The sequence below is a fragment of the Ailuropoda melanoleuca genome, chromosome 1, assembly GCF_002007445.2.
Source record: "Ailuropoda melanoleuca isolate Jingjing chromosome 1, ASM200744v2, whole genome shotgun sequence".
Taxonomy (NCBI): domain Eukaryota; kingdom Metazoa; phylum Chordata; class Mammalia; order Carnivora; family Ursidae; genus Ailuropoda; species Ailuropoda melanoleuca.
In genome coordinates, this window is record NC_048218.1 from 67154561 (window position 1) to 67174458 (window position 19898).

General features: G+C 40.4%; 1 protein-coding gene and 1 long non-coding RNA gene across 2 annotated transcripts in view; both read right to left on the minus strand.

Moving 5' to 3' along the window:
• Positions 1–3622: 3622 nt before the first annotated feature.
• On the minus strand, positions 3623–5686 carry LOC117802049. Its single transcript, XR_004625078.1, has 3 exons — positions 5557–5686; positions 4773–4858; positions 3623–4540 (listed from the first exon to the last, which is right to left on the minus strand). It is a non-coding gene; the product is annotated as an uncharacterized LOC117802049 (long non-coding RNA).
• Positions 5687–13510: 7824 nt separating this feature from the next.
• The window catches only part of SNX4 (sorting nexin 4), a 63674-nt gene continuing 57286 nt past the window's right edge, over positions 13511–19898 (minus strand). Inside the window, exons 13-14 of the mRNA XM_034659852.1 lie at positions 19534–19648; positions 13511–14687 (exon numbers count right to left, since the gene is read on the minus strand). Coding sequence (XP_034515743.1) covers positions 14640–14687; positions 19534–19648 — 163 coding nt within the window. The 3' untranslated portion in view covers positions 13511–14639. The remainder of the gene's footprint in view (positions 14688–19533; positions 19649–19898) is intronic.

Below are 19898 nucleotides of genomic sequence, written 5' to 3' on the forward strand. Positions count from 1 at the left end.
TTATAAATCACAGAACTTTCTTACAGTTCTGGGCGCCGGCACAGCTGGATTCTGGGGCCGACCCTCTTCCTTCAGGGCTGGCGACTGTCAGCTTCTTGCTGCGTCCTTGCCTGGCAGAAGGTGCGAGGGAGTTCGGTGGGGTCTCTTTTATAAGAACACTAACCCATTCATGAGGACCCCACCCTCAAACCAAAGGCCTCACCTCCTAATTCCATCCCATTAGGCATTAGGACTTGGACATATAAATTCGGTGGAACATAAACGTTCAGACCATAGCACGGGCTGTTATGATCACTATGGGCCCATCAGCAGTAGGGGTCCATGAGTTCATGGGCTATCCCTGATTCCTTACTTAAACTGAACAAGAGCCACCGTTCCTGAGCGTTTAGGCCAGCGTGCTGGGCAGCGCGCTAAACACGTGCCGTGCACTGCTGTATCTAAGCAACATTTCCGCACAGTAGGTGCTATATTCATCCACACTTCGCACCAAGAAAGCAAGGCTCGGCAAACTTAGCTTAACCTGAAATCAAAGAACTTGTAACAGGTGCAGCCAAGGGTCAAATCAGCCCCTGGAACCCCTGGACTACAGCCTAGGGCCTAGCCCCCTCCCCCACCGCCAGGCTGCTTGTCCAGGTCCAGGCCCCGCCCCCAACCCCGCTGCCCAGAGGTCCCAATTCCCGTGTGGGTCAGGAAGTCGCCTTTGCCTGTGGAGCAGGGAGACCCTCCCCAAGCGTGAGGAGGTGGTCAGCTCACAATCAGGGACTCTGCTGGGAGCGGCTTGGAGCTCAACTCTGGACCATCCAGGCAGAGCCAGCGTGTACTGGAATCTTAACATCCGTGTCATGTTCTATTTCTGTTGAAATATAGTACAGTTCGACGACAGGAGCATGTGTTTGTGTTCAAACGGTTTGAAAAATATGCTGCCGATCAAGAGGGGGGAGAAAGAGCAGAACCCTCACATTTGTTCAGGAACTCTAATAAGACAAAATAAAACTTTTTTTTTTTTTAAGGAGGCAGAAAAAACTGGAACTGGAAAAGTGAAGAAATGAGAGAGGTTTGTGGACTCTTAGGTCACAAGCTGGAGGGAAGGAAGGGTGGGTGTTGGATAGTGGTGAGTCAGGGATTTTCTTCCAAAAGGGGACTATCCCAACCCTCCTGGGGTTCAACCAGAAGGCCCCCTCTCTAAACCCTTGCTCCAGACTGTGATAAGCTCTTCCCCTGTAGCCGTGGCTACGGCTGGGGTGCCCTAGTGCGGGGAGGGGGGAGGCGGTAAAGGCAGCAAAGAGTGGGCAGCAAATCAGGGAGAATCATCCAAGTGCAGATGAGTTAGGAACAGACACTTTCCCCTAAGGAATTATATTGATGAAATCTAGGCTAGAAAGGTCCAAGTTCAAAGGTCTGTTTATTTTATTATCTTTTTACCCCGAGGAATGTGCCTGCTGGGTTAATGTTTATTCTATTGAATAATCTAGTTTTAGGCATGTCAATAAGAGTCAGTGTTGCTTTTATGGGGGGGGGAATGCAGTTTTGCAGCTAAAATCAGATCCTAGGCGAGGTCCCTGGGCTTGTTGGCTACACTGCCACCTGGTGGTAGATTCCTCCAGACCAGGGCTGTGGCGGTTCGGTGGCAGCCAGAACCCGAGTCCTGGGATGGAATCCTCGCTCTGCTCACTCACAGCAGGATGACCAGTTAGAGTTCCCCTCTCTGAATTTCAATTTCCACATCTTAAAATGGAGATTATAATACCTACTTGGGGGGGTGCTGTTTGTGATGACTCAATGAATTAATGAATGTGTAGTCCCTAGTGCATAGTGAATGTTTAATAAACTGTAACTAGCAGTCTTACTGGAAAAGAACTTGATATCCCCATACAGTTCTCTTTTCATCGCTTCCATCCTGACTTGAGTGAAGCTACAAAAGACACGGACCCCACATCGGTGGCAGTCACTGCCAAATCAGAGGCCAGGAGATATTGGCAAGTTGGGAGGGATGGGCCAACTCTAATAGGCGATGTTTAGCAGAGATCATGTAAGTTCTAAATTACATATATTGTCTGCCAAGTGTACAAATATGGGGGATGCCTCGTTGACAAAAAAGACAGCCAGAGACACTGAAGGATTTTAGGAAACGACAGTTCAATGAGAATCCATTGGGTGACTTTGCACTGAAAATTCTGATTTGACTGACAGCTATGAAGAAGCAACATACATGACAAACCATTAAAATGTTCATATTCCATGACTTTGTAATTCTACTACTAGGAACCTACCCAGGGGAAATAATCAGAAAAAAACTGTATACGAAGATGCTAATGACAGTGTGATTTATAAAAGTGAAAAATTGGAAACAGTAAATGTCTAATAACGGAGGACAAGTTCATTAAATTGTGATTTATCCATATGTAGTATCCATATGTGTCCTTCAAGGTTTCTAAGGGAAAATGTTGATTATATAAGTTGAGGGGGAGGGGTAAATCAGGATACAATTAAAAATAGAGGATCATAACATATTGATAAAAGTTTCAATTAAATAAAGACATAAAGACAAAAAAAATAAGACGGCTTTCAACTTGTGAAACACATAAACTGATGAAACGATAAGGATAAATTGGCAAGTCCAACACTGAAGTAGAAGATTTTAATGCACCTTTCTCAGTAATTGATCGATCAAGTAGATAAAATAAATAAATAAAAATCAGTGAGGAAAAAGGTTTGAAGCCCACAGTTTAAAAGCTTAATATAGGGGTGCCTGGGTGGTGCAGTCGTTGGGTGTCTGCCTTCAGCTCAGGGCATGATCCTGGCGTTATGGGATCAAGACCCACATCAGGCTCCTCCGCTATGAGCCTGCTTCTTCCTCTCCCACTCCCCCCTGCTTGTGTTCCCTCTCTCGCTGGCTGTCTCTATCTCTGTCGAATAAATAATAAAATCTTTAAAAAAAAGAAAAGCTTAATATAGGGGAGCCTGGGTGGCTCAGTCCATTAAGCATCTGGCTTCGGCTCAGGTCATGATCCCAGGGTCCTGGGATTGAGTTCTGCTCAGCAGGAAGCCTGCTTCTCCCTCTCCTCTGCCTGCTGCTCCCCCTGCTTGTGTTCTCTCTTTCTCTCTCTGTCAAATAAGTAAATAAAATCTTTTTTTTTTTAAGATTTTTTATTTACTTATTTGACAGAGATAGAGACAGCCAGCGAGAGAGGGAACACAAGCAGGGGGAGTGGGAGAGGGAGAAGCAGGCTCATAGCAGAGGAGCCTGATGTGGGGCTCGATCCCATAACGCCGGGATCACGCCCTGAGCCGAAGGCAGACGCTTAACCGCTGTGCCACCCAGGCGCCCCAGTAAATAAAATCTTTTAAATAAATAAATAAAAATAAAAGCTTAATACAATGGTCCTATATGGTATGTCGCACATTATAGGTGACAAAGGCATGTTCTTTTCTTTTTCTTTCTCTTTCTTTCTTCTTTCTTTCTTTCTCTTTCTTTCTTTTTTAAGATTTTGTTTATTTATTTGACAGAGTGAGCGAGAGAGAGAGCAAAAGCCAGGGGAGAGGCAGAGGGAGAGGGAGAAACAGGCTCCCTCCCTGAGCAGAGAACCTGATCCACGCTCGATCCCAGGACCCTGGGATCCTGACCTGAGTCAAAGGTAGACACTTAACCACCTGAGCCACCCAGGCGCCCCTAGGCATGTTTTCAAACACAAATGGGACATTTATAAAACTTGGCCACACACACACATAGAAACCAGTAATTTCAGTATCTGGTGCTAAATTCTAAGATGGGGAGGAACAGGCAATTTTAGGAGCCAGAGGCTTTTTGGTTAGAAGCTCAGAGAAGACCTCCCAGAGGAGGTTATGGCCGAGATGAGTTTGTGAGGACAGTGCTCCAGATAAAGGAGGTGGGCTGGGGGCTGAGCCCACCTCAGGCAGAAGCTGCAGCAGGTCCAAGGGTCCTGAGGCAAGCAAAAGCAAGTGAGTTGAGAGAACTGCAAAGAACATCCCTTGCTCTCCATAATACCAAGTTCTCTTTGCCTGCTTCCAAGCAGTGACCCTGTCATGAATATCCAGGGGCCTCACCAAAAGCTATGGTTCAGTTTCCTTCTCTAATAGGAGACAGGGGTCTTCAGTTACCTCCAAGCTGGGGCATGTCCCCCAGAGAGGAACATGAGCTGGGCCCGAAAAGAAGCCATCTGGAGCTCAGGTGTCAAGCAGGCTTGGTGAGCTCACAGCAGGTGGGAAGGTCACAGGACTCCCGAGGCTCTGCCAACAACTAAAGAAACCCTCAGCCCATCCTTCGTGGGTGCCCCTAACGAGTTGTTGAGGACGTCTCTGGAGGTTGGGCCGAGCAAAGTGGGATCCAGGCCTCGCAGGCCTGCTCTAGTCCACGCCGTGTGATCCAGCTCCACATAGTTCCCTGGGGCTCCGGCCAGCTGTCAAACATCCGTATCACAGGCTCCCTGCTTGCTGCCCACGGTGTCACGTACACAGGCTCATGTTCAGGAGGGAACTCTAGCGGTGTTTGCAACGGTAACTGACCGAAGTCCGTGGATGGCTGAAATGCAGTGTTTATCCCGAACCTTCATTTCAGGCAACTGCTTTCCTGGGTCCCCCCCGCAAAAGCACTCTCATCCTACCCCTTGATCTGGTGCAAGGACTCCCTTTATCCCCCTTTTGGTCCCCCTCTCTGGCTACTGACCAGGTGATGACATGGGACCTCCAGACCGGCTTGGGAAGCCACACAGGCCCATTAGCTCAGGAGACAGATACGGAAAGAGAATACTCACAGGAAGGAGCCTTGTCCGGAAGTCAGGAATCTGCACCCTGGCTGTGTTACTTTGAGCAAGTCTCTTCCCCTCTCTGGTCCTGTTTCCTCATTTTTAAAAGGAGAGGAAATCATCTCTAAGTTTATTTCCTTTTTTTTTTCTTTCCCTCCAAGCTCATTTATAACGGAAGATTCTGGGATCCAATCACGGAAAGAACTAGGTCTATTTTAATGGTCCATCAAGCACGTTTTCAATAAGAGGACATCGTCCCTTCCATTGGCTTTGGGCTGCTGTGAGGTGGAAGGAAACAGAAGTGGGAAGCCCTGAGCCGTTGCTGAGCTGGGGACCAGGAATGAGACGTCAACAGGGGCTGCAGCTGGGACCTGGAGCTACAGGGCAGCTCTTCAGTTGCGCCCCTAAGCAACACAGCAGCATGAAGGGGACGCCGGTGTCTCCCTCACGCCGGACCGACATCTTTGATATGCTAATGAGTCTTACTGAGAAGCCAGTCCTCTGCGCATGTGTGTGTCTATATCTATAGACCTACCTACACGGATATAGACACGGAACACTGGGATCTCTCGCTTCATATGTGTATGTATATTTATATGTATTATATATATATATTGTGAATCAAGAAAAAGCAAATTATGTGATAAAATGTAGATTTGGTTCTGGGGAATTTTTAGGGGTGTAAGGGAAGCGGTGAAGATCTCCGGTTCACACAGCGGTGCCTCCTCACCAGCAATGAGCGGTCTTCCTGCGCCCTGCTGAACTTGGGCCAGCTCCGGGGGGCCGTACTTACTTCTGGGCGCTCAGCTTCCGGAAGGAGCCTTCAAACCGTAAACTGGTCTCTGTGGAATACCACATGGCCGAAGAGAGACGGAGGCACATGCACGGACACGGGGCAATCTTCAAGATGTTAAGGACGCACAGTAAGCTCTTGTTCCTCTGTGTGGAGATGTACACACATGTAAAAGTTCTAGAAGGACACACAGGAAACCACAGCAGTAGTTACCTCTGTGGAGAAAAACAAGGAGCTGGAGGGGTGGGAAATGAGAGGGGGAGGACACAACTTTATGTGTAGGTCTTCAGCACTACTTGGAATTTTTTTTAACCATCTTCAAATATCATTTTTTAATTATTTATGTATTTGTCAGAGAGAGAGAGCACAAGCAGGGGGAGAAGCAGGCAGAGGGAGAGGGAGAAGCAGGCTTCCCCCAGAGTAAGGAGCCCAATGCAGGACTCGGTCCCAGGACCCTGGGATCATGACCTGAGCCGAAGGCAGATGCTTAACTGACTGAGCCCCCCAGACGCCCCCACCATCTTCATATATTAATTAGAAAAAATTTTAACACTCTATGGAAATGTCAAGTACGGCTCTCACGGTCTAAAAGACTCTGATATGTCCTTTATCATCAACATTTATACTACTACAGATTCTTTGATTTTAATACTGTGACGGCTTTACTCTGGCCTCTTTTACTTCCTTGGGTGAGGAAGAGGGAACACTATTTGGCTTTCCTTTGCCTTTATGTGCTTATTGTTTAACACTCTTCTCTACCGTGGGGCGCGTGGGTGGCTCAGTTGGTTAAGCATCTGACTCTTGATTTCGGTTCAAGTCATGATCTCAGGGTCCTGGGATTGAGCCCCACGGCCGGCCGGCTCTGTGCTCAGCAGGGTGTCTGCTTGAGAGTCTCTCTCCTTCTGCCCCTCCCCCAACTCACTCATGCTTTCTAAAATAAATCAATCTTTTTTTTTTTTTAAAGATTTTATTTATTTATTCTACAGAGAGACAGCCAGCGAGAGAGGGAACACAAGCAGGGGGAGTGGGAAAGGAAGAAGCAGGCTCATAGCGGAGGAGCCTGATGTGGGGCTCGATCCCACAACGCCGGGATCACGCCCTGAGCTGAAGGCAGACGCTTAACCGCTGTGCCACCCAGGCGCCCCAATAAATCAATCTTTTAAAAAAAAAACCTATTCTCTACCTTTTTCTCTGCTTCTTATAAATAGTAGGAGAAAGAGGGGATTTACTTTACATTTTTATTACATGTATTTTGAACGAGCCGTTGCCTCCCCCGGCTTCCCCTGCCTGCACCTGGCACGCGAAGGCTCGGTGCTCCTGACACGCAGGCAGCACACTTCACCGTGGTTAGCCAAAACCACAGGTGCACCTAACTACCTACTGATACGTGGAGCGGGGCAGGTGTGGACACTGTCCTCTCATTCTGGCCTGCTGTAGACACGTTTTGCTGATAACCTAATTCCTAATACTTGTTTGATCTTCTTTCTTGAGCTGCATTTTCCTTGGGAGCCACTTTTGGAGAGAAGATGTGTGCCCTCGGCACTTTCCTTACCCACGCCTCCATTCCTGTCCATTGTATCCCGCTGTCTAGGACACGTACCAATTTTGACGAAGTTCCCATTGGGCCATCTTGCCTGAGGTAGTGATCACTGTTCTTTCTCTTTATGGTTGCAAAGCAGTTTGTTATACAGTGGTATCTCTTTACAAATATTACTCCTATCAGCTGAGGTATTGGGGTATTCTTTTGATAGACAGTCTTCTGTGGGTAATTATTTCTTATCCACACTTCCAAAAATTTAGATTTTCATTATGTAAGCAATACATAAGGGTGCAAAACCTTCAATAGGACTGAAACAAAAAGTAGAAGGCTGCGTTTCCCACCGACTGCTGACCTACACATGAAACATAACCACTGTGCCCCATTTAGTACCTTCCCGGAGATTTCCCAAGCACAGGCAAACACGGAGACACCCAGACATAATCAAGCTGCCTCTTCGTAAAACGTAAAACCTGGCTCATGCTATACAGACCATTCTTTGTGTTATTTGCTTTCTCTAGAGGGGACATCTTTTAATGTCAATTCGTTTAGTTTCTAAATTACTTTTTATTTTTTTTTAACCAGTTGTCTATCACATAACTTAAAAATTAAATAGTACTTAAAGTTTTAGGATAACAAACAATAGCCCCTTGCCCTACTTCTACTTATTCCCCAATCCCCCTTTTCATTTTCTTTTGACATTTATCTTCCTATTTCTAAACAGTCTTTCTAGTGCTGTCTTGAGATGATTACACACACCGAAGCATTATGATGTACACTTACAACTAACATAACGTGTGTCAATTAAAGCTCAAAAAAAAAACGGGGGGGCATGCTAGAAGGGAATTTGGCTCCTAACTTCTCCTGACCAGCCCTCTCACTACAGTTATTACCATGTTTGGATGAGCTGACTGTCATGTTTCCATTATTCTAGTTATGTAAATACATTTTAAAATTGTATTTATTTATTTTTGAAAGAGAGTGCATGCAAGGGGGGAGGAGAAGTAGAGGGAGAGACAGAATCTTAAGCAGGCTCCATGCTCAGCGCAGCACCCAACAGGGGACTCGATCTCACCACCCTGAGATCATGACCTGGGCTGAAATCAAGAGTGGGATGCTTCACCGACTGAGCCCCCCAGGTGCCCCTATATTTATGAATAAATACATTTTTACCTGCAGAGCCATGTAGTAAATTCTGATTCTCTTTGTGCAAAACATCTCCTTTTCTCCTGAATATTATAATAGCCTTGTGTTTTTATTGCTTAGTTTTCTTTCTATGGCTACATCATTCCACTCCAATGGCCTCCATATACAGTAGTCCACATTTGTGAAATCTATACCTAAGCCTACAATTCCAACTTTTTTCCAGGTGATCTTCTTCCTGGAGTCCCCCAACTCTGGCTCCACCCTGGACGATGCCTTTCTGGGATTCCTTTTCACCATACCCTGGGCATACCTTTCATCTATTTTATGTTAGATCTCCTGTTTTCTGTAACCCATGGCTTCCTGATTTTTGGTCTATGTTCCAGTTTTCGTGAAGCACATCCTCCAGGAGCTTTTTGAGAATGGGTGCATAGGAAGGGAATTTGAGACTGCATATTCAAAAATGTCTTTGTTCTGCCTCACACGTGATTGACAGTTTGGCCATCAGCTTGGCTATCATTTTTCTTCAAAATTCTGAAGGCATCAGTCTGTTCTTTTCTGGCGTCCCAAGAAATTTTTCTTTCGAGAAGCCTGATGCTATTCTGATGCTAATTCTTTGTATATGAACTTTTCCTGGAACATTTTGACTAATGTGAAATTTCACAGTAATGCACAGTGGTGGTCTCTTGAGCATTATGGAGAAAGGGCTGGGACTTGGGCATATAACTATTGTTTTATTCCATAACTGGAAACTCTTATCTCCTACTCCCCCACCTTGCCCATCACCCCACTCACCTCTCCTCTGACCACCATCAGTTGGCTGTATATACAAGTCTGTTTCTACTTTTTGTTTATTCGTTTGCTTTGTTTTTTAGATTCCACATGTAATCTAATTGCTCCCCGTATGGACTTTCAACCGATCCTTTCCCCACTGTTTTTAACTTCACACCTATTCCTTCTTACCAGTATGCCTGTTTCCTCTAATTCCCAAGTCTTTCTGGGATTCGGTGGTGTAAAGCAGCTTGCTTCTCATTAGTAGCCCGGGCCACTGGCATGTATGTTTCAGTGGCCACCATTTTGCTAAGTCAATTAGCACCTCCTCCATCTGTTTATCTTGTAAAATTTTGTGAACATTTATTGTACACCATTGTATTTTCTTCCGTTGCCTTGAATGGTACTTTGAAATAAAAAATTAAAACAAACATAAAGCTCCTGTCATTTTAGAGGAATTTTGAGAAGGCATGAAGATAAACTCATGTCTGAATGACTGTATTTAATGTCTTCCACAATATTTGATGAAAGCCTCATTAATACTACTTTTGCTATTACCATATTATTGAGTTTGAGTTTTAGTCTTAATTTTTTATCATTATTACCCATCTCCTCATCTTTATCATTAAGGCTTCACATGTTTTAAATTTAGCTTTTGATATAAACTTGTAAACTTGGGGGCACCTGGGTGGCTCAGTTGGTTAAGCATCTGCCTTTGGCTCAGGTCATGGTCCTGGAGTCCTGGGATCGAGTCCCTCGTCAGGCTCTCTGCTCAGTGGGGAGCCTGCTTCTCCCTCTCCTTTTGCCCCTCACCCTGCTTGTGCTCTCTCATGTACTCTCTCTCAAATAAATAAAATCTTAAAAAGGTAAAATATCAAAAAAATAAACTTGGAACTGAACTAAGAATCGGCATTGCCTAATTTTTTTTTCTTTTATATAATTGGTAAATTTTCCTGTATTTGCTAAATAACTGTACCTAGATGGGTCTTGGTTTGGCCAAGCCATTAGCTTAACAGCTAGTGATAGTTCACGTTTTATACCTATATATATATTTCTTTGACAGCTCGCTACTCGAAATCTGACTAGTAGCACTGACATTAGCTGGGAGCTTGTTAGAAATGCAGACTGAGGCTCCACTCCAAATTACTGAATCAGGGGTCTGCATTTTAACTAGATCCCCAGCGAGCCACAAGCACACAATTCAAGTTGGAGAACTGGTCTGGTATTTCCCCACAGACCACCTCATTCTGTTTCCTCCTCCTCTCCCATTCCTAGGAGTAGCTAAGACATTTTCTTGTCAAGTATCTTGCAGTTTGAGCACCATGAAAGTTACCTTTCCCATCCCTCCCTCACCCTTATGCGTCTGTCTCCTCCAGGTATCTTAATACCTAGAGTCCCCTCTCCTCCAAAAGGAAAAAAAAAAAAAGCCTCAAAAAGTACAGGCTCTGGATCCATGCTACTTGGGTTCAACATCTGGCTCTACCAGTTACTGGCTGTGGGACGTCAGGCAAGTCGTCTCTCCACCGAGCCTCAGTTTCGGCTCTAGTAGTAAGCATTTGATGCATGTTAATCTATGTCCTCTGAAATCAAGAACTTAGCAAGTGAGTGTTTAGGAATTTGTCCTTGTGTCCTGCTGAATGGTGCTTCTATCACATACTTACATAAAAGTAATTTTTATTCACTTGGGCTTTTGCTGCTGAATCAACTAGTTTCACCTTCATCTGGGGATGGATTTTAAAACTATCTGCTGAATCAATAGATTCCCTAAACCTTCTAGACTTGGGACTGCTCACCTGGTGGACATACTCTCTGAGCTTCAACTATGGGGCATCCATGAGCTTCAGAGTTCAATGATTATTAATAAAAAGGCTCATGGGGATAGCTGCAGGAGGGTTGGGGTGAAAGCTGGCCAAACGTCCGCCATGGTGGGAGAGGGAGAAATGGGGACATATGCTATCTAGTAGGCAGCTGTCCTGTGACGGACTTGACTTTCCAACATTATGTATGTTAGCTGTAGCTTTTCCACAGATGCCCTTTATCAGAGTATGTTTCCCTCTATTCCTAGTTTGCTGAGTTTTAAATCATAAATCAGTGTTGAATCTTTTTTTTACATGCATCAAAATGATAAGGTACTTCTCTTTACTCTGTTAATATGATGATTATAGTAATTGACTTTTAATGTTAAACCAACCTTGCATTTCTGAGATAAACTCTACTTGATCATGACATACTATGCTCTTTTATATTGCTGGGTCCAATTAGCTAACGGTATAACAATTTCTGCGTTTAAGTTTATGATGTATATTGATATGTCACTTTCTTTTCTTGGAAAGGTCTTTGGCCACTTTTGGTACTGTGGTAATACTGTTCTCATTGAGAAAAAAAATGAAAAAAAATGGGAAGTATTCCCTTTTCCCTATTCCTTGAAAGTCTGGGTAGAATTAAAGCTTTTTCTTCCTTAAATGTTTGATACAACTCATCAATAAAGCCATCAAGACCTGGAGATGTGGAGGAATATTTTTGATAATACATTTCTTTGGTGTTAGGTTACTCAGATTTTCTATTTCATCTTGTATCAGTTTTAGTAAGCTACATTTTTAAAGGAATTTGTTGACTTCATTTAATTTATTGGTTTAAAGTTGCCCGTAATATTCCTTATTACCTTTTTAATGTCTGTAAGATCTATAATAACATCTCCCATCTCATTCTTGATAGAAATAATTTGTACTTTTTCTTTTTCCATCCAGGTTTGCTAGAGGTTTAATTTTATTAATCTTTTCAAAGAATCAACTTTCGGCTTTATAGCTCTATTTTTAATACCATTAATTTTCCTCTTCCTTTCTGCTACATGCTTTGGATTTAATTTGCTTTTTTTTTCAATAGTTTATTCCTTCCTTTCAAATATATAGGAATTTAAAGTTATATAATTTTAGGAAGCAAGTATAATTCTACTGATTTGACCTTTTATTATTTTATTTCTCTGGGTTACTCACCCTTGAAAGAAATTCCTGAATCTTTGTTTTAGGGAAAACTTTTTATGAAAATCAGTAAATTCTACCCAGGGGGACAGTATGCATATAAATCTAAAGAAGGATTATAAGGATATAAAAAGCCTAGCATTCCTGTTACATAACTCTTGGTTTTTCATTCCATTCCAAGCTGGGTGTGTGTTTATTCTAAAGATGCTTGAATTTTAAGAACCCGCAGTTCCTGTTTTGGATGCTATGTTGTAATTACCAGTGACTCATTCAGACATACTCAAGTTTTAGATGTAAATGAAGGTTAAGTATGACTTCAGTTAATTTTAATGCTTTGACTATCCCAACTGCATCACCAGTACCCTGTCAAGATGAAATCTTCCTGTTACTATTTACATTAATATAATGAGTCATTTTTCTTCAGTCATTCCTCATATTTTTATATTTAGCTTTGAAGATTAAACCCCACTCCTCTTTAATAATTCATTTTAGCATTTTGATTTTTAAATAGTTTTGAAAAGGGTTATTGCACAGATTATTTTCTTTATACTTATTCTGGATAGTACCAAAAATAATTTCCATCATAAAACTTCTTTAAGAGGTTTTTTGTTTTGTTTTGTTTTTTTGGGTTTTTTTTTGGCAGGGTGGGGGGCTGCCTGGCTCAGTCGGTAGAGCATACAACTCTTAATCTCAGGGTCACGAGTTCAAGCCCCACGTTGGGCATGGAGCCTACTTAAACAAAACAAAAACCAAGTTCAATAGTTTGCTGTTGTTGTTTTTAAAAGAATGATTTATGCTATCAAATGAAACTTTTTAAAAAGTCAACCCAAGTCAAGATATTCCTAAACAGGGGCGCCTGGGTGGCTCAGTCGTTAAGCGTCTGCCTTCTGCTCAGGGCGTGATCCCGGTGTTCTGGGATCGAGCCCCACATCAGGCTCCTCCGCTGGAAGCCTGCTTCTTCCTCTCCCACTCCCCCTGCTTGTGTTCCCTCTCTCGCTAGCTGTCCCTATCTCTGTCAAATGAATAAATAAAATCTTTAAAAAAAAAATATTCCTAAACATACATACAACCATGTGAATATCTGCATGTTTTAGAAAAATATTTTTCCTAATTTATCTTTTAAAACATAGGTAACAATGGCCTTCTCAAACTAAATCAGCTAGTAGGAAAAAATCTATTGCATTTTACATTTAGTTTAAGGTTAGTTTTGGGGAGAAGGCTTTTGATTTTTAAATGCCAAATGAAAAGTTATTTTATTTCATGAGTCAAGAGATGATACAATTCAGTGGAATGAAATGGGTACATATACAGATGACCTTTGCTTCCAGCAATTTTCTTTTTTAAAAAAGCAGTAAATTTTTAAACTTCTATTTCATTTCAGCATCTTATTTTTTGAAAAACCCAATATTTTGGCCTAAGATAAATATATACAAACACTTCAAAACATAATATAGCATGTATTATTTTCTCACAGAGGATCAGATACTAATATGTATAGATAACTTTGTTAAAATAACAAAAATCATATGAAAATCAGCACAATACTTCATTTATTTATTGTATAAGTTTGGCAAACAGCACAAAAATCCAGCAACATTTTAAACATGTAAAAAAGTCAAATGCTGAACAGTACTGGGGATTTCTTTTTTTTACATAATTAGTAATAATGAGAACACATTTAAAATACTGCAAAGCAAAATGAGGGTGCTTGGCTTCTGAACATGTATCACAAACACACACACGCACAAAAACAATATAATTTATCTTTACAAAAATTACAGCCAAGCAATAAAAAGAAGGATGTTAATAATGAAGATACTAACACGTATGTTCACTACATATCTCTTATACACTGAAATGCTACATCTTGTACCTGAAACGCCACGTGTAGAGAGCCAAGCAGAGTAAACTTAGGCTCATCACTGAGGTTAAGAATTATTTGAGAAGAATTTAGTGCTTATATGTAACATATTCAATTAAAACTTTCTATATAGCAATTCCTGGATCATAACAATGTGTTCCACTATATATCTGAGAAGTTGAATCTTCTTTGTTGGCAGTATAAAATTTCTGACCAGTATCAAAATTCTGGTAAAACACAAATTGAAGGCATTTTCTAGTGTATGCAAATGTTATAGGGGGCAACAATGAATGTGGGAGAAAATCTTAGATTTCACACTAAGTTTTCTGCTGAGCTTTGTCAAACCAAACAGCTCAACTATAAGGCAAGAAAAAATAACCCCCTATAACAGAGTAGTGGGTCTTACCAAGTAAAGATAGGAATTCAATCTTAGGGAAAAACTCCCTACATAAACAGATCAGAAACAACTGGCATTGAAACAAACAAATTACCTAACATCTTAACATTCAGTCATTGGTTCAGAAGCCTGACAAAAACAATCTATTGGTATATGTTATCAAATTAACTTTTTGGAATCAGCACCAGTCCCCAAAACCTCAAATCATAATACTTAATATTCATTAAAATACATCCTTTTGTGCTACAGGAACACAACTACAATCAAATTAAAGAAGTTGAATTGACTCAACTTATATATATTTTTGTGTATACTGGGTAGCAACTTAAGTATTTTTTATTTACTTGTGCTTCTGTTCTGGGGCACTTTGATTGACGAGAAATTCATTTCACAAGATTACATCTTGCTAAAGCACTCCTTAGCATTGGTCCAAACTTGAATTCCCTAAAACAAAAGAAAAGGAAAGAAAAAAGAAAAGAAAGAAACGAATACTTTAAAATGTGATTTTGGAAGGATTCTGAAAGCTGAAGTATCTGGCTTACTGGTATGCTAAATTTCACTTTCTGGAATAACTAACAAGTCCAGCAAATATGACCCTATTTCCGGCAATGGCTAATGGAAGTGAATGTCTGATACTTCTGAAAAAAGTAAGAGAATCATTTGCATAGCCCATCTTCAAGATGGGGAAAAAGCTATTACAACTTCTTTTTTTAGAAAACTGAGTTTTCAAGGTTCATAACATAAACTCATTTACTCATATCACATGTTTGCATCATTTCTGTTTGTAAACCAAACAAGTTTTCCGGCAGTTTTTCTATGTAATACTTAAAACAAAAGGGAAAAAACGTACTAGTTTGACAATTAAGTAAAAATTAATAGATTTTTAAAAAAATTAATAGCTTAGTAAATTATTAGTCTAACAACTAATGTTTTGATAAAAACCAGTAACAGGCTAAACTATCAAATCCTTCTCAGTGGTTCTAGCAGGCTATTTAGCACAAAGTTAATATGATAAAATATATCTAATATGCTTAAACAAAAATGCATGTATATAAAAATAAAACAGTAAAATCTAACAAGTAGTAGAAACAAAGGTTTTTTTTTTCATAAACAAGATACACATTCTCGAATAACTGCTAATTCATGAGGAGGCAATATTTAATACTTAGATATTAAAGTATGTCAATATTTATCAAGTTATCAAGGCTTCAAATACTAGAAAAAAAAATCAAGAATCTGTTGATTTTTCTCCTTCTGATGAAATACAAAAAGCAAATAAAAAAAATCCTTTAAAATGTCTCAGATTGGCTGGATGAAGTAGCAGCTAGTAAGAGTATTTGTTGTCAGAAAGGATAAGAGATCCTACGCACTGCCACTGGAAGACATCCATGAGACATCAAATAAGCAAACCGAAACGACACCCTGGCACACGTAACACAGTCCTGTTTTTATGGGGAAGGTGAACACGAAGTCCTGTTTTGTGGGGAAGTCGTTTTCTAAATGACTGTAAAGGTCCAAGAACGTCTGGAAGGATACCCAAGAAGTCTGTCAACAGTGGTGAGGTTTCCAAAGGGATTTGGTGGAGGAGGGGGAGAATTTTTACCTAACGCGCTTCTGGATTTTGTAATTTTTGCAATGAGAGTATGTTGTTTTTATGATAATTACTTTTACTGCTCTGATCTTTATTAAATTCCTACCTTCTACTAATCTTGGGCTTCGTTCTTTTTCTAGTCCCTTTAGATGTAAGGCTGGATTGAGATTTTTCTTGTTTCTTGAGGTCAGCCTGCATCGCTATAGATTTCCCTCTCTGAACTGTTTTTGCTGCCTTCCGAAGGTTTTGGACCACTGTGTTTTCATTTCCATCCGCAGCCATGTATTTTTGATTAGCTCTTTGCTCTCCTCACTGCCTACTGGACGTTCGGGAGTGTGCTCTTTAGCTTCCACATATTTGTATTTTTCCAGTTTTGTTCTTTTTTTTTTTTTTTAAAGATTTTATTTATTTATTTGACAGAGATAGAGACAGCCAGCGAGAGAGGGAACACAAGCAGGGGGAGTGGGAGAGGAAGAAGCAGGCTCATAGCAGAAAAGCCTTATATGGGGCTCGATCCCATAACGCCAGGATCACGCCCTGAGCCGAAGGCAGACGCTTAACCGCTGTGCCACCCAGGCGCCCCTCCAGTTTTGTTCTTGTGATTAATTTCTAGTTTATACAATTGTGGTCAGAAAAGATGATGATATTATCTCAGTCTTCTGAAAATTTTTTAAAAAGATTTTATTCACTTATTTGTCAGAGAGAGTGAGTGAGAGAGCGAGAGAGCACAAGCTGGGGGAGGAGCAGAGGGAGAGCGAGGCTCCCCACTGAGCAAGGAGCCCAGTGTCGGGCTTGATCCCAGGATCCGGGGATCATGACCTGAACCAAAGGCTTAACAGACTGAGCCACCCAGGCATCTAAGTCTTCTTAAATTTTATTGAGACTTGCTTTGTGGCCTAATGTGCGATCCATCCTGGTGAATGTTCCATGTGCACTTGAAAAGAATGTATATTCTGCTGTTTTTGGATGTTATATATAGGATATAAGGCCATGTAGGCTAAAGTGTCACTCAAAGATACTGTTTCCTTATTAATTTTCTGTCTTGATATCTATCCGTTGATGTAAGTGGGGTGTTAAAATCCCCTACTATTATTGTATTACCATCAATTTCTCCCTTTATGTCTCCCTTTATGTCTTAATATTACTTGATGTATTTTGGTGTTCTAGTGTTGGGTAAATTTACTGTTATATCCTCTTGTTGGATTGACCCCTTTATCATTATGTAATGCCCTTCTTTGTCTCTTGTTACAGTCTTTGTTTTAAAGTCTATTTTTTCTACTTTGTCTGATATAAGTATTGCCACCCTAGCTTTTTTCCCCCCATTCCCATTTGCATGGAATACTTTTTTCCATATGATAATTCTTAAAATTCAAAAAGATAAAGTAGCTTAAAAATCAAGTATTTCTTGATTCAACAAATTAGAAAACTCACTATCAAAAATGTTGACCAAAAAAACACTTAGAAGTGATCCTTGATTTTTAAGTGCTAATATTAATACTTTTTATGTAAAATATCTTTTAAGATTTTATTTATTTTTTTGGCAGAGAGAGAGCGGAAGCAGAAGCAGCAGCAGGCAGAGGGAGAAGCAGACTCCCCACTGAGCAAGGAGCCTGATGTGGGACTTGATCCCAGGACTCTGGGATCATGACCTGAGCCGAAGACACTTTACCAACTGAGCCACCTAGGTGTCCCTGTGAAAGTTTTTTGTTTTGGTTTACTACTACTACAATTTAGTCATTTGATTATATTCAATTACCACTTTGGATAGCTGACATTATAACGAAATATGGTATATCTGAAAAGTTAATACACAAGTAAAATAAAATATAGATACCCATATTTATTGGAGAAAAACTAGTATTAATCTTATCTTCTCATACTTAATTATAAGTTCCTAAAAAAAAAGAATACTGCAGATTTTCAAATATAAAAATCTATTCCACTTAAGGAGAAAAGTACAACATGATGAAACTTTATAGTACTGCTCTTGGGAAATAAGATGAATAGACATCTTTTTAATTTCATGTAAGTATACTTGTTTACTACAGTTATCGTAGGACAAATGAGGAGACACACAAGATATCCAACAGTATATCCAAATACACGTACAGTGATATCTTTTTTATTCAGAGATTAATTTCCAGCACCCTCAACCACCCCACCTTAGGTGAAGTGGGGAGAAAAGTCCTTCGAGCCATTATATAGTCTGCATTTTACTTTGGAAAAGCAGCAAACAGATCACAAGGAACTTATTAATAAGTCTTTTATGAAAACAAAACAAACCAACTCTAAAAAATTTGTGTTATCTGATCTTTCAGACCTCCCAAGATTAAAAAAAAAAAAAGGTTAGAAAAAAGACTAAATGTGAAGCAACCTGTGAAGCAGGGAGGCAGTAGGAGGTGGCAGGAAGACAGCAACAGATAAAAACACTATCAAGCTGTGGGGCATCTGGGTGGCTCAGTCAGTTGGGTGCCCTGACTCCTGATTTCGGCTCAGGTCATGATCGCAGGGTCATGGGATTGTGTCCGACATCAGGCTCTACACTCAGCATGGAGTTGGCTTGGGATTCTCTCTCTCCCTCTGCTCCTCCCCTCCCCACTCAAATACTTGCTTGCTTGCTCTCTCTAATAAATGAATAAGTAAATACAATCTTAAAACACACAGACACACACACACACACACACACACACACACACACTACCAAGCTGCAATCATACTCACCCATCGGCATGTGCGGATGGATCACTCATGATTCTAACTTCTCTTAAATGACCTCAAAGATCCACTATGTGAAGTAACTTACACTTTTACTGAGGCATAAATATGAATTTGCCCAATACAAAAGGAGCCCACGTGATTAATGCTAGCGTCTGGTGTTTACATCTCAAAATATCTTTGCTCTCTATGCTACTGCTGGTGATTCCAAGTGGAAAGGGCTAGGGAAGTGATGATGTCTAGCCAGAAAATATACATTTTGGATGAATTAAAGCACAAGTTGTTTATATGAGTATGATTTTTCCCTCTAAGAAGGTCTTCATAACTGTGAGAAATCATCTCGCTATATGATTTGCTGAGATAATACATGTTAAATCTCTTGGTAAACTGTGAAGTGCTGGACATATGTAAAGCACTGGTACTAACTGACAGACACATAGGCAGATCATAGGTTATAAAAAAGAAGGAATGTTTTATATTTTGTTCTTAGAATAGCATTTTAAAGATTTCAGCATTGTCAAAACACTTATTTAAACCAGAAATAAGCTACTTATCCTCCACTATGGCTATCAGTCATATGAAAGACTATGACAACAAACTGTATCATAACCACATTTTCCCCAAATAACATTTACACTATCTTCCAATCAAAGTACTATATATCACTGTTAGGAACAGTATCTTACTCCCTGTCCAAGAATATCATATAATCCATGTAATGTTGTTGGTATATATTTTCAAATACTAGATATAAACAGGGCATACAAATTTGGAACTTGAGGTGAGTGAAGACCCAATAATAACCAAAAAAACATTCAGGTTATAATAGTCTTTCAAAGTTAAGTGAAGAAACTGGAAAACATTCTGGAATGGGGGGAAGAATGAGCTTTAAAATGAAAATAATAAACACTCTGGTCCAAATAAGAGAAATCAGTTTTGAAGAAATTTGTAAGCACTTCTGAATATACTTGTACCTTCACCTACCTTTTTGCACATACTGATCTGCATGACTGCATAGCTGATGAGGGCCTCCTTTAAATCATGGTTCTTTTGTTCTTTGAAGCGTTCGATATCAGCCCAAGCATTTTTCACAAATTCTCTGAAATAAAATGTGTAGTCATCATTATTACTCTTATTCAAATTAAGTTAACTATATTATAAATTCTAATAACCAGTTCTCATTTGCACTGGTTTTTATTTATCTATATGGAGGAAAAAGCTGTTGTCTGTATAAGATAGTTCTATTTCTCTCTTCCTAAAAATTATACTGGGAGAAGAAGCAGAGAGACAGGCATACATTCATCTACATTTTAATAATCAATATTTTTGCCACAAGAATCCCAGCTTCA